This window comes from Heterodontus francisci, unplaced genomic scaffold (assembly GCF_036365525.1).
Source record: "Heterodontus francisci isolate sHetFra1 unplaced genomic scaffold, sHetFra1.hap1 HAP1_SCAFFOLD_43, whole genome shotgun sequence".
Taxonomy (NCBI): domain Eukaryota; kingdom Metazoa; phylum Chordata; class Chondrichthyes; order Heterodontiformes; family Heterodontidae; genus Heterodontus; species Heterodontus francisci.
In genome coordinates, this window is record NW_027141852.1 from 20,249,483 (window position 1) to 20,273,510 (window position 24,028).

At 49.0% G+C, this 24,028-nt stretch overlaps 2 protein-coding genes and 1 pseudogene across 2 annotated transcripts; all 3 read right to left on the bottom strand.

The window, feature by feature from the left end:
* Nucleotides 1-2,658: 2,658 nt before the first annotated feature.
* On the bottom strand, nucleotides 2,659-3,048 carry LOC137365020 (histone H2A-like). The gene has a single exon (XM_068027892.1). It carries the CDS (start codon nucleotides 3,046-3,048, stop codon nucleotides 2,659-2,661), a length of 390 nt encoding a protein of 129 aa, XP_067883993.1.
* Nucleotides 3,049-3,924: 876 nt separating this feature from the next.
* On the bottom strand, nucleotides 3,925-4,302 carry LOC137365009 (histone H2B 1/2-like). Its single transcript, XM_068027881.1, has one exon. It carries the CDS (start codon nucleotides 4,300-4,302, stop codon nucleotides 3,925-3,927), a length of 378 nt encoding a protein of 125 aa, XP_067883982.1.
* Nucleotides 4,303-20,824: 16,522 nt separating this feature from the next.
* LOC137365028 (U2 spliceosomal RNA) lies at nucleotides 20,825-20,959 on the bottom strand (annotated as a pseudogene).
* Between the last annotated feature and the right edge of the window lie 3,069 nt (nucleotides 20,960-24,028).

A 24,028-nucleotide genomic window follows, 5' to 3' on the forward strand; every position in this document is an offset into this window, starting at 1 on the left:
GCATGGTCCAATACTACTTGCAATTTCTGCCTGAGCATGCAATGGTGTTAGCTCCACTACATGAGTTGTTGAAGAAAGATGTGAAATGGAAATGGTCTAAAGCACAACAAGATGCTTATGATGCATGTAAGAGAAGCTTGACCAGTGACACACTACACATTCATTACCACACAAATGGTGAACTGAAGCTAGCTTCAAAATATGGAGTTGGAGCAGCAATCAGTCATGTTGTGGATCATGGTCAGGAGAAGCCCAGAGCATTTGTGTCACGTACCCTGACCAAGAGTGACTGGAACTACACACAGATAGGAAAGGAAGTGTTTGGAATCATCTTTGGAAACAAAAAGTTTCACCAGATTTTGTTGGGTGGAAACTTTACGCTAGTAACAGATCATAAACCACTAATAGCTATTCTGGGACCAAAGTCTACAAAACTGACAATGGCAGTATCAAGGATGCTGCAGTGGGCTGTACTTCTCTCACTGTTTGACTGTAACATTGAATATCGGAGTTCAAAGGAGAATGCTATCGCTGACGCACTGTCACATTTACTGCATGAAGATTTAGATGTAGACTGTGAAGGTGCAATCTTCATAATAGAAATTGTGGCCATGGCTGAGTCGACCAGTCGGCAGGTTCACTGTGAGCCGATAACACTGCCGGGTAAAGGCCGCTTTCCAACTCCAATCTTAACACAGGAGATTCCCCAAACAGCTGTAATAAGGTGTTTGTAAACTGCTGGAAGCGGATGTGTGTGGAAATGGTGATGTTACTGAGGAGGTTTCTTAGTATCGAATGGATTGTGTTTCGGTGGGAACATTACTGAGTGTTAATTGTAGCGGGACCATATTTAAAAGCTCCGGCTTTCTGGAAGGCTTTGACTACGAATGCCGAGTCTGGAAGGGTTTGTGTGGAGAGCTGGGTTTCGGTTCTACTGTTAATAAAGGGTTTGAAATTGGCAGCCCGGAGGAAACTGGAGGTGGATCTGAAAGATGAGGGGCCGTTCTCTCTCTGTCTGTCACTCTGGGTGTCTCCTCCCTCTCGCTCTCTGTTTAATCCTCACTCAGTCTCCTCCACTCCCTGCTCTCACTCTGCCTTTCTCAGCCAGGTCCAGGGGGTCTGTATACAAAGGATCCTGAAGGATTCTGTTACTCATGTACTGCAGTGATCTGAGTGAAGAATCATCATGTCTGGCAGAGGTAAAGGAGGCAAAGGACTGGGCAAAGGCGGAGCAAAGCGGCACCGCAAAGTGCTTCGTGATAATATCCAGGGCATCACCAAACCAGCAATCCGCCGCCTGGCTCGCAGTGGCGGGGTCAAGCGAATCTCGGGTTTGATCTGTGAGGAGACTCGCGGGGTGTTGAAGGTTTTCCTGGAGAATGTGATCAGGGATGCGGTCACATACACTGAGCACGCCAAGCGCAAGACGGTCACTGCCATGGATGTGGTGTACGCTCTGGAACGGCAGGGCCGCACTCTCTACGGATTCGGCGGTTGAACAACTTGACCCTTTCCAGCAAACGCACAACAAAGGCTCTTCGAAGAGCCACCCACCACCTCACAGAGAAAGCAGTGACCTGGAAATGGGAGCTGGGATAGGCTGTTCAGAACAGTTCAATCAATCTGCTGTGTTCGGGATACAAAACTGGAATCCCCGAGTTTGATATTTCAGTTGTAGCAAGGATGTGCAGTGGATTTGATTTTGTAAACGTGCTGTGTAAACAGTGCCCGAGACTCTCCAGTTAGTTATTTCCCCAGTCGACACATGCCCTCAGTGAAAAGCCACATCACTCCTCGAGAATCACTCATTGTTTTCATAGAATTTCAAAATGATTTCGATACAATGAGAGAATCCGGGAGTTTTGCAGCAGCCGTTGAATCGGTCACTGGAACCAGACCCACTTGTGATGTTATTTCCCCCGAGACGGTGTTTCCTGCACTGAAACTGACAGGGTTTGTGAAACTGATCAGTTTCAGCTCAATCATTCAGGGACCTGAAATTCCCGCAGTTTGAGCCCGAACCCACTTCTGATTGGTCACCCTCTTCCCATTCGTATGTCTTAACCAATCACAGAGCTTCGAATTGGAAAATGCAGCAAATCATTGGCATAAATTGTCGACCTGACAAAGTTTGAATTCGAAAAAGCCGCCAATTTCAGTATCGGAAAGAAGCGATTACTGGAAAATCTATCCAAAGCTGATCGTTATATATATATATATATATATATATACATGTATGACCATTAAAAAACATTTATATTCCGCTTTTATCAGCAAATTCCTGGCACCATTTTAAAGCTGTTCGTAAAATAGCGCCAGGAAATTGTGCTGATAAAAGCGGAATAAAAAACAAGATTTTGGATGGTTATGTCCATATTTTACGAACAGCTTTAATCTGTAATATTATTGGTTACTCATCTGTAACTGCCGGCAAAATGTAACGGGACAAATAACTCAAATTCGGTGTGGAAGTAATACATTGGACAGGGTTTCGAGGGACAGTGAGAAGTCACTGAAATAGTTGCTTGAACATTGTAAATAAATCTGATTCGGTCCTGTTACTGACATTCTGGAATCAGACAGTAATCAGCCCTTTCACAGAGACTGTCGGTGGCTCTGAAAAGAGCCTTTGGTTTATTCGATGATATTTTGGCCGCTTTACTTTTTCTGGGAGCTCTGAGCGCTGGTTTTCTTGGGCAACAGCACGGCCTGGATATTAGGCAGAACCCCGCCCTGAGCGCTGGTCACCCCTCCCAGCAGCATGTTGAGCTCCTCGTCGTTGCGGACGGCCAGCTGCAGGTGTCTGGGGATGATGCGGGTCTTCTTGTTGTCCCGGGCCGCGTTACCGGCGAGTTCGAGGATTTCAGCGGTCAGATACTCGAGCACAGCAGCCAGATAGACCGGGGCTCCGGCACCCACACGCTCAGCATAGTTGCCCTTTCTCAGGAGCCTGTGAACACGGCCCACCGGGAACTGCAGTCCAGCCCGGGAGGAGCGAGACTTGGCCTTGGCCCGAGCTTTGCCGCCGGTCTTTCCTCTTCCAGACATTTTCACAAATTCTTTCACGAAGAATGGATATTTTCCACTGCATTTACTGTACTTACAGACTGAAAACTCTCCTCATTGGTCGGTACTTAATTCACCTTATTTGCCTATATTCATCACCAATCAGGTCACTGACAACAGAAGAGGGCGGGATTTACCCACCACAACCTCAGAAACAGAATTTGTCAATTTCAAAAAGCCCGCCAATTTCATTTTCGGAAAGGAGCGGATTAAAATAAATGTCATCCTTCGTCAAAGATTTAAAATCCCTTCTCTTTATTTTGTTTTATTCAACTCCATTCGTCACCAATCAGAGACGCGGGTTTTAAATGTTGTTTAAATTGTGGATCTTCCCACAATCGCTTTCAAACTGTCCCGGGAGGTACTAAATCCCTGTTCACAGCATTTCCCTGAAGCGAAACGTTCAGTTTATCTTCAATCAGAGCCCAGTGTCCTTCTCTGAAAAGAGGGAGCCGGATCGAATCCTCAAACTGCCCTTAATCTGCTCTATAATGATCCCATTCCGGGCTGTTACACTGCGGAGAGTTACTGTTAATAAAATGATGAATCAGTTCACATTTCAGGAATAGAGTGAAGGAACGGAGGTCTGACTCTTCCCGCTGAAAGCAGCTGTTAAAGCGGTCATTCAGGGGCTGTGCAAAAAAAATAACAGCTTTAAGCAAAAAAGGAAAGGCGAATGAGCGCATTATGGGTTCATGGGACAGAAGACACAAACACAGTAGTGGGATCGTTATTATATTATACATTATCTTAAAGTGATTTAATAGAGATGTTCGGATGCAGCTTTTTCAGAGAGATTGTGGGTGGCTCTTCAAAGAGCCGTTGTGTTTGGGATGTTTTTCAGTCCATTGTGCTGTTTTACTTGGAGCTGGTGTACTTGGTCACCGCCTTTGTCCCTTCCGACACGGCGTGCTTGGCCAGCTCCCCGGGCAGCAGCAGGCGCACGGCGGTCTGGATCTCCCGGGAGCTGATGGTGCTGCGCTTGTTGTAATGGGCCAGGCGGGAAGCCTCACCCGCGATGCGCTCGAAAATATCGTTCACAAACGAGTTCATGATGCTCATGGCCTTGGAGGAGATGCCGGTGTCGGGGTGAACCTGCTTCATCACTTTGTAGATGTAGATGGAGTAACTCTCCTTCCTCGACTTTCTCCGCTTCTTGCCGCCCTTTGCTGACGGTTTATTTAAGGTTTTCTTGGCGCCCTTCTTAGGAGCTGCTTTCTTCTTCTCTTCAACCATCTTCAGTCTCAATTTCAGACACAGAAATAAACCAAACCCCTTCCGAGTGCGGATTAAATAGACAATCACACAGCTCTATGCTAATGAGGGATGGGGGAAAATAAAGATTGTGATTGGCTGACTGGCAGTGATGTCACAAAGGTTTCATATTGTAATTCTCTAATTGGTTTCTTTCGCCATCCAATCAGATTAAACATTTGCAACCAATCACAAACACCCTTCCTGCAATCAGGAAGTATATTTCCCAAAGACTGTCTCCAACCCCAGTTTCTGTTGAAAGAGCCGCTTCTTATGTAAAGCTCCCTGGAAATGTCCTGGCTGTTGTTGGGAAGACACATATTGGCTGATTCTGTGTCCTTGTGTCTCTGCTATTGCATGTGAGCGTGCAATTAATTTCATTTCTTTTTTCTCTGATCCTGTGTTTGAGCGTGTTGTGTAATTCGGTAGCTCTCAGTCTCTGGTGCAGTCGGGATTCATTCTGTATATTACAGACTCTGGTACTGTGAGTGTGACATCCATTCTGTATCTGTCAGTCTCTGGTACTGTGTTTGAGTGTGAGGAGATGAGGTGGAATGTTGCAGGGAGGAAGATGGAAAAGAGCGTTGGTGCGATGACACAGCCTTGCTTGAGCCCAGTTTGCATTGGGATTAGGTCAGTGGTAGGTCCGTTGCCAATGATTACATGTCATGCAGTCGGCAGACGATGGTGCCGAATTTCTCCGGGCAGCCAAATTTGAAGAAGATGTTCCATAATCCCTCCCAGTTTGGAGAGATGAAGGCCTTTGTCAGGTCAGAGAAGGCCATGTAGAAAGGTTGCTGCTGCTCCCTACATTTTTCTTGGGAATGTCTTGCTGTGAAGATTATGTTCACTGTGCCTCTTGATTGACAGAATCCACATTGTGATTCCAGTAGGAGCTCTTCAGCCATGGGGAGGAGGCGGTTGACAAGGACTCTTGTGATGACCTTCCCTGTGACGGACAGCAGGGCTGCCCCTCTGTAGTTACTGCAGTCGGGTTTGTCACCTTTTTTGAAGATGGTCACAATTACGGCATCTCGGAAATCCCTGACATGCTCTCTTCCTTCCACATGAGAGACGTGAGATGATGTATTTGTGTCAAGAGTGCTTCTCTGCTGTATTTTCGAATTTTGGTGGGAATTCCATCTATGCCGGTGGCCTTATTTTTTTTTTAGCTGTCAATCTCTGTCAGTCTGGGATTGTGCTGACGTCATGGTGGGTAGCATGCTGTGGAATGTAGTCAAGGGCACTCACATCAAAGACGGCATCGCAATTGAGGAGATATTCAAAGTGCTCCTTCCAATGAGTGCTGACTGCCTCTCTGTCCTTGATCAGTGTCACTCCATTCTTTGCTCTCAGTGGGGTAGGTCCTTTGATACTTGGGCCGTGAATGATCTTGACAGTGCCGAAGAAGCCACATGTGTCGTGGCTTTCAGCAAGTTTTTGTAGTTCCAGCGTTCTTTCAGCCCACCAGCTGTTGTGTCAGTCGATCTACTCTATAGTACGAGTTGGAAACTATTGAACTGACTTTGCCTCCAGTCCAGAAGCAAGGCCATTCCAACATCTGTCATCTAGCTGCAATACGCTGACAACGCCTGCGGGTGCGCACACCCAGTGACCAAGCTTCAAACCCTGATCGATGCATTCATTGAGGCATATGAAAGAATTGGCCTTAAGCTAAATGTCTGGAAGACAAAGGTCCTCTGCCAGCCTGCTCCCCGACACTGCCCCTCTATATCAAGATCCATGGCGAACCACTGGACGATGTGATCACTGCTCATCCCTAGCGAGCATTGTCTCATCAAGGGCAGCCATCGACAATAGGGCAGCACAGTGGCGCAGTGGTTAGCACTGCAGCCTCACAGCTCCAGCGACCCGGGTTCATAGAAACATAGAAAAATACAGCACAGAACAGGCCCTTCGGCCCACGATGTTGTGCCGATCCTTTGTCCTCTGTCAAGGACAATTTAATCTATACCCCATCATTCTCCTTTATCCATATACCTATCTAAAAGCCGTTTGAAAGTCCCTAAAGTTTCTGACTCAACAACTTCCCCAGGCAAGGCATTCCATGCCCCGACCACTCTCTGGGTAAAGAACCTTCCCCTGACATCCCCCTTATATCTCCCACCCTTCACCTTAAATTTATGACCCCTTGTAACGCTTTGCTCCACCCGGGGAAAAAGTTTCTGACTGTCTACCCTATCTATTCCCCTGATCATCTTATAAACCTCTATCATGTCACCCCTCATCCTTCTCCGTTCTAATGAGAAGAGGCCTAGAATGTTCAGCCTTTCCTCGTAAGACTTATTCTCCATTCCAGGCAACATCCTGGTAAATCTCCTCTGCACCCTCTCCAAGGCTTCCACATCCTTCCTAAAATGAGGCGACCAGAACTGCACACAGTACTCCAAATGAGGCCTTACCAAGGTCCTGTACAGCTGCATCATCACCTCACGGCTCTTAAATTCAATCCCTCTGCTAATGAACGCTTACACCCCATATGCCTTCTTCACAGCCCTATCCACTTGAGTTGCAACCTTCAACGATCTATGCACATAGACCCCAAGGTCTCTCTGCTCCTCCACATGCCCAAGAACCCTACCGTTAACCCAGTATTTTGCATTCGTGTTTGTCCTTCCAAAATGGACGACCTCACACTTTTCAGGGTTAAACTCCATCTGCCACTTTTCAGCCCAGCACTGCAACCTATCCAAGTCCCTTTGCAGACGACAATAGCCCTCCTCGGTATCCACAACTCCACCAACCTTTGTATCATCTGCAAATTTACTGACCCACCCTTCGACTTCCTCATCTAAGTCGTTAATAAAAATCACAAACAGGAGAGGACCCAGAACTGATCCCTGTGGCACGCCACTGGTAACTGGGCTCCAGGCTGAGTATTTACCATCTAAGACCACTCTCTGCCTTCTATCAGTTAGCCAATTCTTAATCCAACTGGCCACATTCCCCACTATCCCATGCCTCCTGACTTTCTCCATAAGTCTACCATGGGGGACCTTATCAAATGCCTTACTAAAATCCATGTACACCACATCCACTGGTTTACCCTCATCCACTTGCTTGGTCACCTGCTCAAAGAATTCAATCAGGCTTGTGAGGCAAGACCTACCCCTCACAAAACCGTGCTGACTGTCCCGAATCAAGCAGTGTCTTTCCAGATGCTCAGAAATCCTATCCCTCAGCACCTTTTCCATCAACTTGCCTACCACCGAAGTAAGACTAACTGGCCTGTAATTCCCAGGGTTGTTCCTATTCCCTTTCTTGAACAGGGGCACAACATTTGCCACCCTCCAATCACCTGGTACCACCCCCGTCAACAGAGAAGATGAAAAGATCATTGCCAGCGGCTCTGCAATTTCATCCATTGCTTCCCATAACATCCTTGGATATACCCCGTCAGGCCCGGGAGACTTGTCTATCTTCAAGTTATTCAAAATCCCCAACACATCTTCCCTCCTAACGAGCACTTCCTCGAGCTTACCAGTCTGTTTCACACCGTCCTCTTCAGTAATACACCCCTTCTCATTCGTAAATACCGAAGAGAAGTACTCATTCAAAACCTCACTTATCTCTTCCGGCTCAACACATAGTCTCCCGCTATTGTCCTTGACCGGACCTACGGTCCCCCTAGTCATCCTCATATTTCTGACATACGCGTAAAAGGCCTTGGGGTTTTCTTTTATCCTACCCGCCAAGCATTTTTCATGCCCTCTCTTAGCTCTCCTAATCCCTTTCTTCAGATCCTTCCTGGCCATCTTGTATCCCTCCAGAGCTATGCCTGTGCCCTTTTTCCTCAACCTTATATACGCATCCTTCTTCTTCCTAACAAGACTCTCAACCTCTCTTGTCAACCACGGTTCCCTCACATGACCATCCCTTCCCTGTCTGACAGGGACATGCTTATCAATGGCCCCTACTATCTGCTCCTTGAAAAAGTTCCACATTTCGACCGTGCCCTTCCCTGCCAGCATATGCTCCCAACTTATGCTCCTCAGTTCCTGCCTGACAGCATCATATCTACCCTTCCCCCAATTGTAAACCTTGCCCTGTTGCACATACCGATCCCTCTCCATTACCACAGTGAATGCTACAGAATTGTGATCACTATCTCCAAAGTGCTCGCCCACCAACAGCTCTATCACTTGCCCTGGTTCATTACCTAGTACCAAATCCAATATTGCCTCCCCTCTGGTCGGGCAGTCTACATACTGAGTCAGAGAAGCTTCCTGGACATACTGCACAAACACTACCCCATCCAAACTATTCGATCTAAAGAGTTGCCAATCAATATTTGGGAAGTTGAAATCCCCCATAATTACTACCCTGTGACTTCTGCTCCTTTCCAAAATCTGTTTCCCAATCTGCTCTTCCACCTCCCTGCTGCTATTGGGGGGCCGATAGAAAACTCCCATCAAGGTGACTGCTCCTTTCCTGTTCCTGACCTCAACCCACAGTGCCTCAGTCGGCAGATCCTCCTCGAAAATTCTTTCAGCAGTTGTTACACTATTTCTAACTAACAATGCCACCCCCCACCTCTTTTACCACCATTCCTAATGTTATGAAAACATCTATAACCAGGTACCTCCAAGAACCATTCCTCCCCCTCACCTATCCACGTTTCAGTGATGGCCACAACATCGTAGTCCCAAGTGCCCATCCACGCCTTCAATTCACTCACCTTATTCCTGATGCTTCTTGCGTTCAAGTATACGCACTTTAACCCTTCTCCGTGCCCATCTGTCCTCTGCGACAGTGCTACCTTCCCCAATACCTCACTACACTCTTTGTCTTTCTGAGTGGACCCACTGGTCCCTGGACTACAAGTCCGGTTCCCATCCCCCTCCCAAACTAGTTTAAACCCTCCCGAACAGTACTAGCAAACCTCCCTCCCAGGATATTGGTGCCCCTCTGGTTCAGATGCAGCCCGTCCTGGGTACTGCCTGTGTGGGGTTTGCAAGTTCTCCCTGTGTCTGCGTGGGTTTCCTCCGGGTGCTCCGGTTTCCTCCCACATGCCAAAGACTTGCAGGTTGATAGGTAAATTGGCCATTATAAAAATTGCCCCGAGTAGAGGTAGGTGGTAGGGAAATATAGGGACAGGTGGGGATGTGGTAGGAATGTGGAATTAGTGCACGATTAGTATAAATGGGTGGTTGATGGTTGGCACAGACTCGGTGGGCCGGAGGGCCTGTTTTAGTGCTGTATCTCTAAACTAAAGACAATCCAACATCCCAGGAATCAGCCGAGTGAACTTTCTCTGAACTGATTCCAATGCATGTGTCCCCCTCCTTAAATAAGGAGACCAAAACTGTGTGGAGTCCTTTAGTTGGGATGTCACTAATGCCCTGTACAGTTATCGCAAAACTTCCCTACTTTTATACTCCATTCCCCTTGCTAAAAATGCCAACATTCCATTTGCCTTCCTAATTACTTGCCTTAGCTGCATGCTAACGTTTTTGTAATTCATGTACCTGGACACACAGATTCCTTGGTACAGCAGCATTCTGCAGTCTCTCTGATGCAAGTAATATTCTGCTTTTCTATTCTTCCTGCCAAAGTAGACAATCTCACATTTTCCCGTATTATACCCCATCTGCCAAATTTTTGCCCACTGACTTAACCCATCTATATCTCTTTGCAGACACTTTGTGGCCTCCTCACAACTTGCTTTCCAACCTATCTTTGTACCGTCCATAAATTTGGCAACAAAACACTCAGTGCCTTCATGCAATTATTAATATAGGCCATAAATAGTTGAGGCACCAGCACTGATCCCTGTGACACTCCATTAGTTACAGTTTGCCAATCTGAAAATGCCCCATTTATCCCCACTCTCTGTTTCCTGTGAGTTAGCCAATTCTATATCCATGTGTGTGTAGTTTTCAGATTGTGTCTGTCAGTGTCTGGTACTCTGAGTTTTGGACTCTTTCACAATCTCTCAGTGCTACTATTTGTGTGTTAGGTTCCTTTAGATGACTCAGGCTGAGATACTGTGAGTGCAGTAATCGACCTATACAGTGGCGCAGTGGTTAGCACCGCAGCCTCACAGCTGCAGGGACCCGGGTTCGATTCCGGGTACTGCCTGTGTGGAGTTTGCATGTTCTCCCTGTGTCTGCGTGGGTTTTCTACGGGTTCTCTGGTTTCCTGCCAAAAGACTTGCAGGTTGATTGGTAAATTGGCCATTATAAATTGTCACTAGTATCGGTCGGTGGTTGGGAAATATAGGGAAAGGTGGGGATGTTTGGTAGGAATATGGGATTAGTGTAGGATTAGTATAAATGGGTGGTTGATGTTCGGCACAGACTCGGTGGGCCGAAGGGCCTGTTTCAGTGCTGTATCTCAAATCTAAAAAAAAACCTTTCAGCATCTGGCACTTAGCATGTGTTTCAGACGATAGAGGTCGAGGTCAAGGAGGACCTCCATGAGGTGAAGAGTCAGGAGGCCTCACTCTTTGCCACAGAGGCCTCCAAAATCATCTTCCGGTCCAGAGTCCACTCCATCGAACAGGATGAGATGTGTTTGCACTACCTCTTCCAAAAGCTTCACACAGCTTCATCAGAAGCCTGAAGGAAGAGGGTGGCTCGGTAACGTCTTTGCAGTCCGACATACTAAGGATTAGCAAATCCTTTTATGCTGGGCTGTCTGACACGAAGCGCACAGACAGCAGAGCTTCCTGTGATCTATCACAGCTGTCTTAGATGACAGCATGAGGGAGAGACTGGACATGCCGCTAACTCTGGACAAGCTGACAAAGGCCGTCAAGTCCTTTGAGACGAGTAAAACTCCCGGAAGCGATGCCTTACTGGTTGAGTTGTATTCGGCCCTGTGGGACTGGATCGGCCCAGACCTGCTGGAAGGATACGAGAGTATGCTCCTGGCCGGCAGCATGTCAGAATCCATGAGGAAAGGCATCATCACCCTCATCTCCAAGCGGAAGGGGGAGAGGGCAGGAATCAGAAATTGGCAGCCCATCTCACTACTTAATTTTGACTACAAGATGCTGTCCAAAGTCATAGCCAGTCGAGTCAAGTCCGCTCTGGAGTTGGTGATTCACCCTGATCAGACCTGTACTGTACCCGGCAGGAAGATCTCTGATAGTCTCGCGTAACTCGGGGATACGATCGCCTATGTACGGGACAGGAGGGTGTACACCTGCCTCATCAGCCTGGACCAGGAGAAGGCTTGTGACAGGATATCGCACACCTTCATGATGGATGTGCTTTCCAAAATGGGGTTTGGGGAGGGAATCTGCAATTGGATCAAACTGCACTTCACAAATATCAGTAGCGCCGTCTCAATCAATGGGTGGGAATCAGAAAGTTTTCCGATCCAATCTGGAGTCAGACAGGGCTGTCCTCTCTCCCCGGTCTTGTTTGTTTGCTGTTTGAACCCTTTGCTGAGTATATTAGGAAGGATGTGAACATAAGAGGGGTGACAATCCCAGGCAGCAGAGCCACTCAGGTTAAAACCTCCCTGTACATGGATGACGTCGTCGTCTTCTGCTTGGACCCGCTGTCTGTGTGCATCTGCACCCAGTTCGAACTGGCCTCAGGGGCCAGAGTTAACCAGGGCAAGAGCGAGGCCATGTTCTTTGGGAACTGGGCTGACCTATTCTTTGTCCCCTTCACCATTAGGTCACAGTACCTGAAGATGCTGGGGATATGGTTCGGAAGGGCCGGGGCGTGCACCAAAACCTGGGAGGAGTGAGTAGCCAGGGTACAACATAAGCTGAGCATGTGGGAGCAGCGATCTCTCTCCAATATGGGTAAGAACCTGGTCATCAGATGCGAGGTGCTCACGTTGTTGCTGTATGTGGCGCAGGTCTAGCCCATACCCCACTCCTGCGCTCTGGTGGTCACCCAAGTCATTTTCCACTTCATCTGGGGATGCAAAATGGACCGGGTCTGGAGGGCACGATGTTCAAACCTCTGGATAAGGGCGGGAAAAATGTACCCAACATTGCCCTCATCCTGATGACTACCATCGTGTGCGGCTGCATCGAGCTGTGTGTAGATCGCCAGTACGCAAACACCAAGTGTCACTATGTGCTGAGGTTCTATCTGTACCCGATGTTGAGAAGGATGGACTTCGTCACATTGCCGCGGAACGCTCCATCCAGTTGGGCCGTGCCGTACCACCTATCCTTCGTGGGAAAATTTCTGCAGAAAAACACCTTTGACCACCAACCCATCAGGCAGTGGTCTGCATGGAATGTCCACAAGGCCCTACGGGAAAAGGAGATGGTGGATCCTGTTGGATGGTTCCCCAAGCAGACTGCCAAAGTCATTAGACAGAATGCCTCATCACCAGAACTTTCAAACAAGCACCAAGGTGTAGCTTGGCTGGTGGTGAGAAGAGCCCTCCCCGTCAGATCCTTCCTGCACGCCAGAAGTCTCACACCCTTCGCACAATGCCCTTGAGGTGGCTGCGGTGGGGAAGAGACGGTTGCCCACCTCCTTCTGGAATGTGTCTTTGCAAAGCAGGTGTGAAAAGAGATGCAGTGGTTTTTGTCGAGGTTCATCCCAAGCAGCTCTGTAACACAGGAGTCTGTGCTGTATTGGCTGTTCCCAGGGACATACACAGAGATAAACATCAACTGCTGCTGGAGGACTATCAATTTGGTCTGCCCCACGAAACTTGCTGGTCTTCCAGCACAAAGAGTTGTCCACGACCGAATGTTGCAGACTGGCACATTCCAAGGTCCAAGACTACGTGCTGAGGGACGTACTAAAGCTTGGGGCAGCCGCAGCAAAGGCTCAATGGGGAAACACCACTGTGTAAGGTCCCCCCACCAAGCTGAACTGAGGGGCTGGATCCATAGAAAACCCCTCGAACTTTATCGGGAAAATATTTGTTTGCTGTAAAATGTACATGGTACGTAAAATGAAATGGAAGAGTTGTGAGGCAACTCACTCCTGTATTGAAGGAAACTGATCTCCTTTGCACTCTTTGTATTGTCTGACTCGATGATGTTTGGAACTGTTCTGTATTGTTTTTTCTTACAGATTTTTATGAATAAAGTATATTTTGGAAATAAAAAAAGTCAGGAAGAGGAAAGACCAGCGGGAAAGCTCAGTCCAAGGCCAAGTCTCACTCCTCCCGGGCTGGACTGGAGTTCCCAGTGGGCCGTGTACACAGGCTCCTGAGAAAGGGCAACTATGCTGAGCCTGTGGGTGCTGGCTGCTGTGCTCGAGTATCTAACCACTGAAATCCTCGAGCTGGCCGGTAACGTGGCCCGGGACAACAAGAAGATCCGCATCATCCCCCGACACCTGCAACTGGCCGTCCGCGACAACGCGGAGCTCAACAAGCTGCTGGGAGGGGTGACCATTGCACAGGGCGGGGTGCTGGCTAATATCCAGGCCGTGCTGCTGCCCAAAAAAACCAGCGCTCAGAGCTCCCAGAAAAAGTAAAGCGGCCAAAATGTCATCTAATAAGCCAAAGGCTCTTTTCAGAGCCACCCACAGTCTCTGTGAAAGGGCTGATTACTGTCTAATTCCAAAACATTTGTAACAGGAATGGCAACTATTTAAAATGTTTAAGCAACTATTTCAGTGACTTCTCACTGTCTCCCTGAAGCCTGTGTGAAGGGGAATTACCAATTGTCCATAATTTATTACTTCCAAAGGATGTAGGTGCTTTGGAGAGGGTGCAGAGGAGGTTCACCAGGATGTTGCCTGGTATGGAGGGCGCTAGCTATGAAGAGAGGTTGAGTAGATTAGGATTATTTTCATTCGAAAGACGGAGGTTGAGGGGGGACCTGATTGAGGTTTACAAATTCGTGACAGGTATAGACAGGGTGGATAGCAAGAAGCTTTTTCCCAGAGTGGGGGATTCAATTACTCGGGGTCACGAGTTCAAAGTGAGAGGGGAAAGGTTTAGGGGGGATATGCGTGGAAAGTTCTTTACGCAGAGGGTGGTGGGTGCCTGGAACGCGTTGCCAGCGGAGGTGGTAGACGTGGGCACGATAGCGTCTTTTAAGATGTAACTAGACAGATACATGAATGGGCAGGAAGCAAAGAGATACAGACCCTTAGAAAATAGGCGACATGTTAAGAAAGAGGATCTGGATCGGCGCAGGCTTGGAGGGCCGAAGGGCCTGTTCCTGTTCTGTAATTTTCTTTGTTCTTCGTTGTTTGTTCCACACGGAGTTTGAGTTACTTGTCCCATTATAGATTGCTGAACAGAGTTGTTTACCGCCAGTTCGAACAGTTGACAACAATTGACAAATTAAATCTGCTTGTGAAATAGCGCCCGGAATTTGTGACAGTAAAAGTGGAATATGGAAACAGGTTTTTAACTTGTTACTGGACTTTTTTTTATTATTTCCAAAATATGCATTATTCATAAAAATCTGTAAAAAGTACATGACTAAACAGTTCTAAACAGCACCAAGTCGAAAATTACAAACAGTGCAAAGGAGGTCAGTTTCCTTCATTGCAGGAGTGAGCTGCCTCACAACCCTTCGATTTCATTTTCCATGCCATATACATTTTACAGCAAACGAAAATTTTCCTGATACATTTCGAGGGGTTTTCCATCGACCCAGCCCATCCGTTCAACTTGGTGGGGGGACCTTACACAGTGGTCTTTTCCCATTGAACATTTGCTGCGGCTGCCCCAAGCTTTAGTGCGTCCCTCAGCACGTAGTCCTGGACCTTGAAATGTGCCAGTCTGCAACATTCGGTCGTGGACAACTCTTTGTGCTGGAAGACCAGCAAGTTTCGGGCAGAACAACGGGTGTCTTTCACCGAATTGATAGTCCTCCAGCAGCAGTTGATGCTTATCTCAGTGTGCGTCCCTGGGAACAGCCCGTAGAGCACAGACTCCTATGTTACAGAGTTGCTTGAGATGAAGTTCGACAAAAACCACTGCATCTCTTTCCACACCTGCTTTGCAAAGACAAATTCCAGAAGGAGGTGGGCAACCATCTCTTCCCCACCAAAGTCACCTCGAGGGTGTTGTGCAGAGGGGGTGAGACTTCGGGTGTGCAGGAAGGATCTGACTGGGAGGGCTCTTCTCACCACCAGCCAAGCTTCATCTTGGTGCTTGTTTGAAGGTTCTGGTGATGAGGCATTCCGCCAAATGACTTCGGTGGTCTGCTTGGGGAAGAGGATCCGCCATCTCCTTTTCCTGTAGGGCCTTGAGGACATTCTGTGCAGACCACTGGCTGATGGACCGGTGGTCAAAGGTGTTTTTCCGCAGAAACCGCTCGACGAAGGATAGGTGGAACGACACAGTCCAACTGGATGGAGCATTCCGCGGCAATGTGACAAGGCTTCGCAACACCGGGGACAGATAGAACCTCAGCACGTGGTGACACTTGGAGTTTGCGTCTACACACAGCTTGATGCAGCCACACACGAAGGTAGTCATCAGGATGAGGGTGATGTTGGGTACATTTTTCCCACCCTTATCCAGAGGTTTGAGCATCGTGTCCCTCCGGACCCGGTCCATTTTGGATACCCAGATGAAGCGGAAAATGGCTCGGGTGACCGCCACAGCGCCGGAGTGGGGTATGGGCCAGACCTGCGCCATGAACAGCAACAACGTGAGCGCCTTGCACCTGATGACCAGGTTCTTACCCACATTGGAGAGAGATCGCTTCTCCCACATGCTCAGCTTGTGTTGGACCTTGGCTGCTCGCTCTTCCCAGATTTTGCTGCACACCCCGGCCCTTCTGAACCATATTCCCAGCACCTTCAGGTAGTCTGAGCTGACGGTGAAGGGGACAAAGGATCGGTAAGCCCTGTTCCCAAAGAACATGGCCTCTCTCTTGCCGTGGTTAACTTTGACTCCCGAGGTCAGTTTCAACTGGTCGCAGATGCTCATCAGTCTGCACACAGACAGCGGGTCCGAGCAGAAGACCGCGACGTCATCCATGTAGAGGGAGGTTTTAACCTGAGTGCCTCCTCTGCCTGGAATTGTCACCCCTCTTCTGCTCACATTCTTCCTAATAGACTCAGCAAATGGTTCAATACAGCAAACAAACAAGACCGGGGACAGAGGGCAGCCCTGTCTGACTCCAGATTGGATCGGGAAACTTTCCGATTCCCACCCATTGATTGAGACTGCGCCACTGATGTTTGTGTAGGGCAGTTTGATCCAATTGCAGATTCCCTCCGCAAACGCCATTTTGGAAACACGTCCATCATGTATGTGTGTGATATTCTGTCAAAAACCTTCTCCTGGTCCAGGCTGATGAGGCAGGTGTCCACCCTCCTGTCCCGTACATAGGCGATTGTATCCCTGAGTAGTGCGAGACTATCGGAGATCTTCCTGCCAGGTGCAGTACAGGTCTGATCAGGGTGGATCACCAACTCCAGAGCAGACTTGACTCGACTGGCTATGACTTTGGACAGAATCTTGTCGTCAACATTAAGCAGTGAGATGGGCTGCCAATTTCCAATTTCTGCCCTCTCCCCGTTCCGCTTGTCAATGAGGGTGATGATGCCTTTCCTCATGGATTCTGATATGCTGCCGGCCAGGAGCATACTCTCGTATACTTCCAGCTGGTCCAGGCAAACCCAGTCCCACAGGACACAATACAGCTCAACCGGTAAGCCATCGCTTCTGGGAGTTTTATTCGTCTCGAAGGACTTGACGGCCTTTGTTAGCTCATCCCGAGTTAGCGGCTTGTCCAGTCTCTCCCTCCTGCTGTCATCTAAGACCTCTGTGATAGATGACAGGAAGGACTGGGAGGCTCTTCTGTCTGTGGGCTTCGCGTCATACAGCCCAGCATAAAAGGATTTGCTGATCCTTAGTATGTCGGACTGCGAAGATGTTACCGAGCCATCTTCTTCCTTCTGGCTGCTGATAACAGAGCTCTCTCTGTGTACCTTTTGGAAGAAGTAATGCAAGCACATCTCATCCTGCTCAATGGGGTGGACTCTGGACCGGAAGATGATATTGGAGGTCTCCGTGGCAAAGAGCGAGGCCTGCTTTCTCTTCACCTCTTGGAGGTCCTCCTTGACCTCAACCCCCATCGACTGTAGCCGGAGCAGATTTTGCATACTTTTCTGGAGTCAGGACATTTCCCTCTGTCTCTCTCGCCCTCTGAACACCTTTTGAGGAGAAAGAACCTCTTGATGTTCTCCTTGATCGCGTCCCACCTGTGAACTGGAGACTCAGGATTCTCGGTTCTCCAACCTTTGTAATCCCTTTTAAGTTCCTCAACGTTCTCTGGGGTTAGCAGTGTAGCATTGAGCTTCCACGTCCCTCTGCCAACCCGCTAGTCGTCCTGTAAGTGACAGTCGGCCATTACGAGGCAGTGGTTCGACAAGAACACCGGCTTGACGTCAATGGATCTGACCGTGACGGCATGGGCCACAAACAGGAAGTCAATCCTGGAATGGGCAGACCCGTCCAATCTTGACCATGTCTATCTATGCTGCACTCCGTCTGCAGGTTTGCTGAATACGTCGTGCAGTTTTGCATCTTTTACTGTTTCTATTAGGAATCTGGACATAGCGTCCAGTTTGCTGTCGTCTCTGCCAGATCGCCCAGCTGCATCGATGATGCAGTTGAAGTCACCGCCTAGGATGACTGGCCTGCACGTTGCCAGCAGCAATGGTTGATGGCAAATGTTCATCCTGGAGTTTAGTTACCAGTGGTGTACCGCAAGGTTCTGTTTTGGGGCCACTGCTGTTTGTCATTTTTAAAATTACCTGGATGAGGGTGCAGAAGGGTGGGTTAGTAAATTTGCGGATGACACGAAGGTCGGTGGAGTTGTGGATAGTGTCGAAGGGTGTTGTAGGGTACAGAGGGACATAGATAGGCTGCAGAGCTGGGCTGAGAGATGGCAAATGGAGTTTAATGCGGAGAAGTGTGAGGTGATTCACTTTGGAAGAAGTAACAGCAATGCAGAGTACTGGGCTAATGGGAAGATTTTTGGTAGTGTAGATGTACAGAGAGATCTTGGTGTCCAGGTACATAAATCCCTGAAGGTTGCTACCCAGGTTAATAGGGCTGTTAAGAAGGCATATGGTGTGTTAGCTTTTATTAGTAGGGGGATCGAGTTTCGGAGCCACGAGGTCATGATGCAGCTGTACAAAATTCTGGTGAGGCCGCGCCTTGAGTATTGCGTGCAGTTCTGGTCACCGCATTATAGGAAGGATGTGGAAGCTTTGGAAAGGGTGCAGAGGAGATTTACTAGGATGTTGCCTGGTATGGAAGGAAGGTCTTACGAGGAAAGGCTGAGGGACTTGGGGTTGTTTTCGTTAGAGAGAAGGAGGAGGAGAGGTGACTTCATAGAGACATACAAGATAATCAGAGGGTTAGATAGGGTGGATATTGAAAGTCTTTTTCCTCGGATGATGATGGCAAACACGAGGGGACATAGCTTTAAGTTGAGGGGTGAAAGATATAGGACAGATGTCAGAGGTAGTTTCTTTACGCAGAGAGTAGTAGGGGCGTGGAACGCCCTGTCTGCAACAGTAGTAGACTCGCCAACTTTAAGGGCATTGAAGTGGTCATTGGATAGACATATGGATGAAAATGGAATAGTGTAGGTCAGATGGTCGGCGCAACATCGAGGGCCGAAGGGCCTGTACTGCGCTGTAATGTTCTAGTTCTAATTCTAATTCTAATTCTAAAGACGGTCAACCGTTCGCTGCATTGAAACGGGGCGTACATGCTGATCAACCAGAGCGAAGCATTGTTGTACATTACATCTGCGATGAGGAGGCGACTGCCCACCACCTCCTTAACTTCGGAGATGGTGAAGTTACCTCCCCGCAGCAGAAGACCCAGGCCGGAGGAATGGCAATCATTACCCCCTGACCAGATCGATGGCCCGTGGGACCACCATTGCGACCACTGCCTGTCGGTGCTGAGATGTGGTATTCCACACTCCTGCAGAAACAGGGGGTCGGCTTTGACCTTGGCGAGGTAATCCATCGCATAGTGGATTTAATGCTACGCACATTAATTGAAGCAATCCTTATACCCATTTTTTTAAAGTTAGTTGTTGCTTCCCATACCATTTGTCCTTGCTAGTCCCAGTCCTTCAGGATGTTCCTGTATACCCATAGTGTACGCAAGCTGTTTCACACTCGTTGGGCTCAGAAACCCCTCCTGGTTTTTCATGCAGGGTTTCTTCCACTGAGGTGACATCGGTGGGGGGGGCGGGGGTCTTGTTGGCAGCAGGGATTGGGCTGTTCTGTGCTATTCCCCTCTGTTCCTCCTCGAAAACATCACTGCTGACGGCTTCCCAGAGCTGAAGTGCGCCAGATGTGTCTTTGCTCTCAGTGTCCCAGAGCTGGGATGTGTTGGCCATGTCGCTAGGTGTGGCGCTTTGGGTTTGGGGCTTGACAGGCCCATCACAGCTTCCAGTGCCCGGGGGCTGGGGGGCTTTATCTTCCAGCTCCTTTTGAGTTCTGCCGCTTCTTTTGAAGGTGCTGTCGCTCCGGCACTTCCTCATCCAGTGAAGAGGAGCTGCTGTAGTCTGTCTCAGACGGTAGCCTCCTCTTGCCACTGGTTTGGGTGGTGGCCTGTTCCGCTTTTGGAGGTCTTTTCTTTGTGGTTTTCCTTTGGACAAACTGCCACTGACCTGTTTGTCCATCTGCTGCCTCCTCCTCCATTGATTCTGTCTGTGGAGGAGGGGTTTCTGGGTGCAGGGTAGGTGCCGGGTTGCTGGTTTCAGTTGCCTTCCCTTTCTTCCCCTTCTCAGGTAGAAGTTCCTCACTGCAGAGAAGGTTGCTTGTCTCCTTTCCAACACCGGACGCCTTCGTCGAACCTTCTCCCGGCCTTTCCTTGGACCTTGCCGCCTGAGCATAACTGAGGCAGCGTTTGGGGCAGGTTTTGTAGAGATGGCCTGCCGCACCGCACAGGTTGCAACACTTACTCTGCTTACAGTCCTTGGTCTGATGGCCTTCCTTCTTGCAGTTCTTGCAGACAACCGTGCTGCAGTTTGCTGCCACGTGACCAGATTTGCCACAGGTGCGACAAACTTTGGGCTGCCCAGCGTAGACCAAGAAGCCTCGACTTCCCCTGATAGCGAAGCTGGAGGGAGGGTGGATGATGGCTCCATTGGCATCGACCGTCAAGGTCACCTTGACTTGCCGCTTATTGGTCCAAATCGCAAAGGGGTCTTTGACATCAGTGCTGGCCACCTCGACGTACCTGGCGAGAAAGGTGAGTACATCCACCACAGGAACATGGGGGTTGTAGAGGTGAATTGTCACCACCCGGTCATGTTGTGACGGAAGCGTGAAGAGCGGCTCCACTGGGAGGATCGACAGCGGCGCCCGGTCCCCTTTCTCCTTGAACGCCTTCAGGAACTTGATGCATCCCGCCACATTCTTGAATGTCATGTCGATATACCCACTGCTGGGGAAATCCTGCAGGCAGAAGATGTGCCTAGCTTGAAATCCACAGCAATCGATGAGGATTTTCTTGATGAAGAAGGTGCGATCGACCAGTGCATCTCCTTCCTTGTCCTTCACCACCACCCGAATGGTGTTCCGCACTCCCTGGCCTGAAGCTCAAAGATTGGTTATAGCCATTTTACTCAAAGCCTACCCAGGATCAAAAGCCACTGATCATGGTTTCTCCACTGCCAAGTAAGTACTGATAAGAACAGATACTACACTTGATCTTAGCCAAAAGGCTGAGAAGCTCCACCACTGGCGGTCCTGCCTTCAGTTGCCTGGACCCCAAGCTACTGGACATAGATTTTCCAGGAATTCGCTTCTTTACTGCTCTGAAATTGGAGGCTTTTTCGATTTAAAATATTCTGTCAGGTCGACAATTTAAGCCAATGCTTGGCTGCATTTTCTAATTCAAGGCTCTGCGATTGGTTAAGACATGTGAATAAGAAGAGGGTGACCAATCAGAAGTGGGTTCGGGTAAGCATGGGCTCAAACTGTGTGAATTCCAGGTCCCTGAATGACTGAGATGAAACTCTGTCCAAAGTCATAGCCAGTCGAGTCAAGTCTGCTCTGGAGTTGGTGATTCACCCTGACCAGACCTGTACTGTACCCGGCTGGAAGATCTCTGATAGTCTCGTGCTACTCAGGGATACGATCGCCTATGTACGGGACAGGAGGGTGGACACCTGCCTCATCAGCCTGGACCAGGAGAAGGCTTTTGACAGGAAATCGCACACCTGCATGATGGACATTCTTTCCAAAATGGGGTTTAGGGAGGGAATCTGCAATTGGATCAAACTGCTCTACACGAACATCAGTAGCGCAGTCTCAATCAATGGGTGGGAATCGGAAAGTTTCCTGATCCAATCTGGAGTCAGACAGGGCTGTCCTCTCTCCCCTGTCTTGTTTGTTTGCTGTGTTGAACCCTTTGCTGAGTCTATTAGGAAGGATGCGAGCATGAGAGGGGGTGCCAATCCCAGGCAGCAGAGGCACTCAAGTGTGGTGGTCACCCGAGCCATTTTCCGCTTCATCTGGGGATCTAAAATGGACTGGGTCCAGAGGGACACGATGTTCAAATCTCTGGTCAAGGGCGGGAAAAATGTACCCAACGTTGCCCTCATCCTGATGACCACCTTCGTGTGCGGCTGCATCAAGCTGTGTGTAGACCTCCAGTATGCAAACTGCAAGTGTCACTACGTGCTGAGGTTCTATCTGTTCCCAGTGTTGCGAAGGATGGGCCTGGTCACATTGCCGCGGAACGCTCCATGTAGTTGGACCATGCTGTACCACCTATCCTTCGTGGAGCAGTTTCTGCGGGAAAACACCTTTGACCACTGATCCATCAGGCAGTGGTCTGCACGGAATGTTCTCAAGGCCCAACGGGAAAAGGAGATGGGGTATCCTGTCGGATGGTTCCCCGAGCAGACCACCAAAGTCATTTGGCAGAATGCCTCATCACCAGAACTTTCAAACAAGCACCAAGATGTAGTTTGGCTGGTGGTGAGAAGAGCCTTCCCCGTCAGATCCTTCCTGCACGCCCGAAGACTCGCCCCCTCCGCGCAATGCCCCCACCGTGGCTGTGGTGGGGAAGAGACGGTTGCCCACCTCCTCCTGGAATATGTCTTTGCAAAGCAGGTGTGGAAAGAGATGTATTGGTTTATGTCGAGGTTTATCCCAAGCAGCTCTTTAACACAGGAGTCTGTGCTCTACGGGCTGTTCCCAGGGACACACACCGAGACAGACATAAACTGCTGTTGGAGGACTATCAATTCGGTGAAAGACGCCCTTTGGTCTGCCCGAAACTTGCTGTCTTCCAGCGCAAGGAGTTGTCCACCACCGAATGTTGCAGACTGGCACATTCCAAGGACCAGGACTACGTGCTGAGGGATGCACTAAAGCTTGGGGTAGCCGCAGCAAAGGCTCAATGAGGAAAGACCACTGTGTAAGGTCCCCCCACCAGGCTGAACTGAGGGGCTGGATCCATGGGAAACCCCTCGAACTGTATCGGGAAAATTTTCATTTGCTGTAAATGTAAAACTGTAATTGGCATGACAAATGTGAAATGGAAGGGTTGTGAAGCAACTCATGATTGTGTTGAAGGAAACTGATCTCCCTTGCAATGTTTGTATTTTTTGGTGCTGTTTGAAACTGTTTGGCAATGTAATTTTTACAGATTTTTATGAATAAAGTATATTTTGGAAATTGGTCAGTTTCACAAACCCTGTCAGTTTCAGTGCAGGAAACACCGTCTCGGGGGAAATAACACCACAAGTGGGTCTGGTTCCAGTGACCGATTTAACGGCTGCTGCAAAACTCCCGGATTCCCTCATTGCAGCGAAATCATTTTGAAATTCTTTGAAAACAATGAGTGATTCTGGAGGAGTGATGTGGCTTTTCACTGAGGGCATGTGTCGACTGGGGAAATAACTAAGTGTAGAGCCTCGGGCACTGTTTACACAGCCCGTTTAGAAAATCAAATCCACTGCACATCCTTGCTGCAAATGAAATGTCAAACTCGGGGATTCCAGTTTTATACCCGAACACAGCACAGATTTATTGCAGTCAGTTCTGAACAGCCTATCCCATCTCCCGTTTCCAGGTCACTGCTCTCTCTGTGAGGCGGTGGGTGGCTCTTCGAAGAGCCTTTGTTGTGTGTTTGTGGGAAAGGGGCTGGTTTCTCAGCCGCCGAATCCGCACAGAGTGCGGCCCTGCCGTTTCAGAGCGTACACCACATCCATGGCAGTGACCGTCTTGCGCTTGGCGTGCTCAGTGTAGGTGACCGCATCCCTGATCACATTCTCCAGGAAACCTTTCAACACCCCGCGAGTCTCCTCATAGATCAAACCCGAGATCCGCTTGACCCTGCCACGGCGAGCCAGGCGGAGGATTGCTGGTTTGGTGATGCCCTGGATATTATCACGAAGCACTGTGCGGTGCCGCTTTGCTCTGCCTTTGCCAGGTCCCTTGCATCCTTCACCTCTGCCAGACACTTTTTCCCAAAAGTATACTCCATTCATAAAAATCTGTTTAAAAAAAGCTTTACAAAACAGTCCAAAACAGCACCAAGTTGACATTCCAAAAGCGCAAAGGAAATCAGTTTTCTTCGATACAGGAGTGAGTTGCCTCACAACCCTTCCATTCCATTTTACATGCCATGTACATTTTACAGCAGATCCATGTTGGTGTAGACAGCCAGAGGGGTTTCCCATGGGTCCAGCCCTTTAGTTCACTCTGGTGGGAAGACCTTACACAGTGTTCTTTCCCCATTGAGCCTTTGCAGCGGCCATGATCCACAACATGACTGATTACTGCTCCAACTC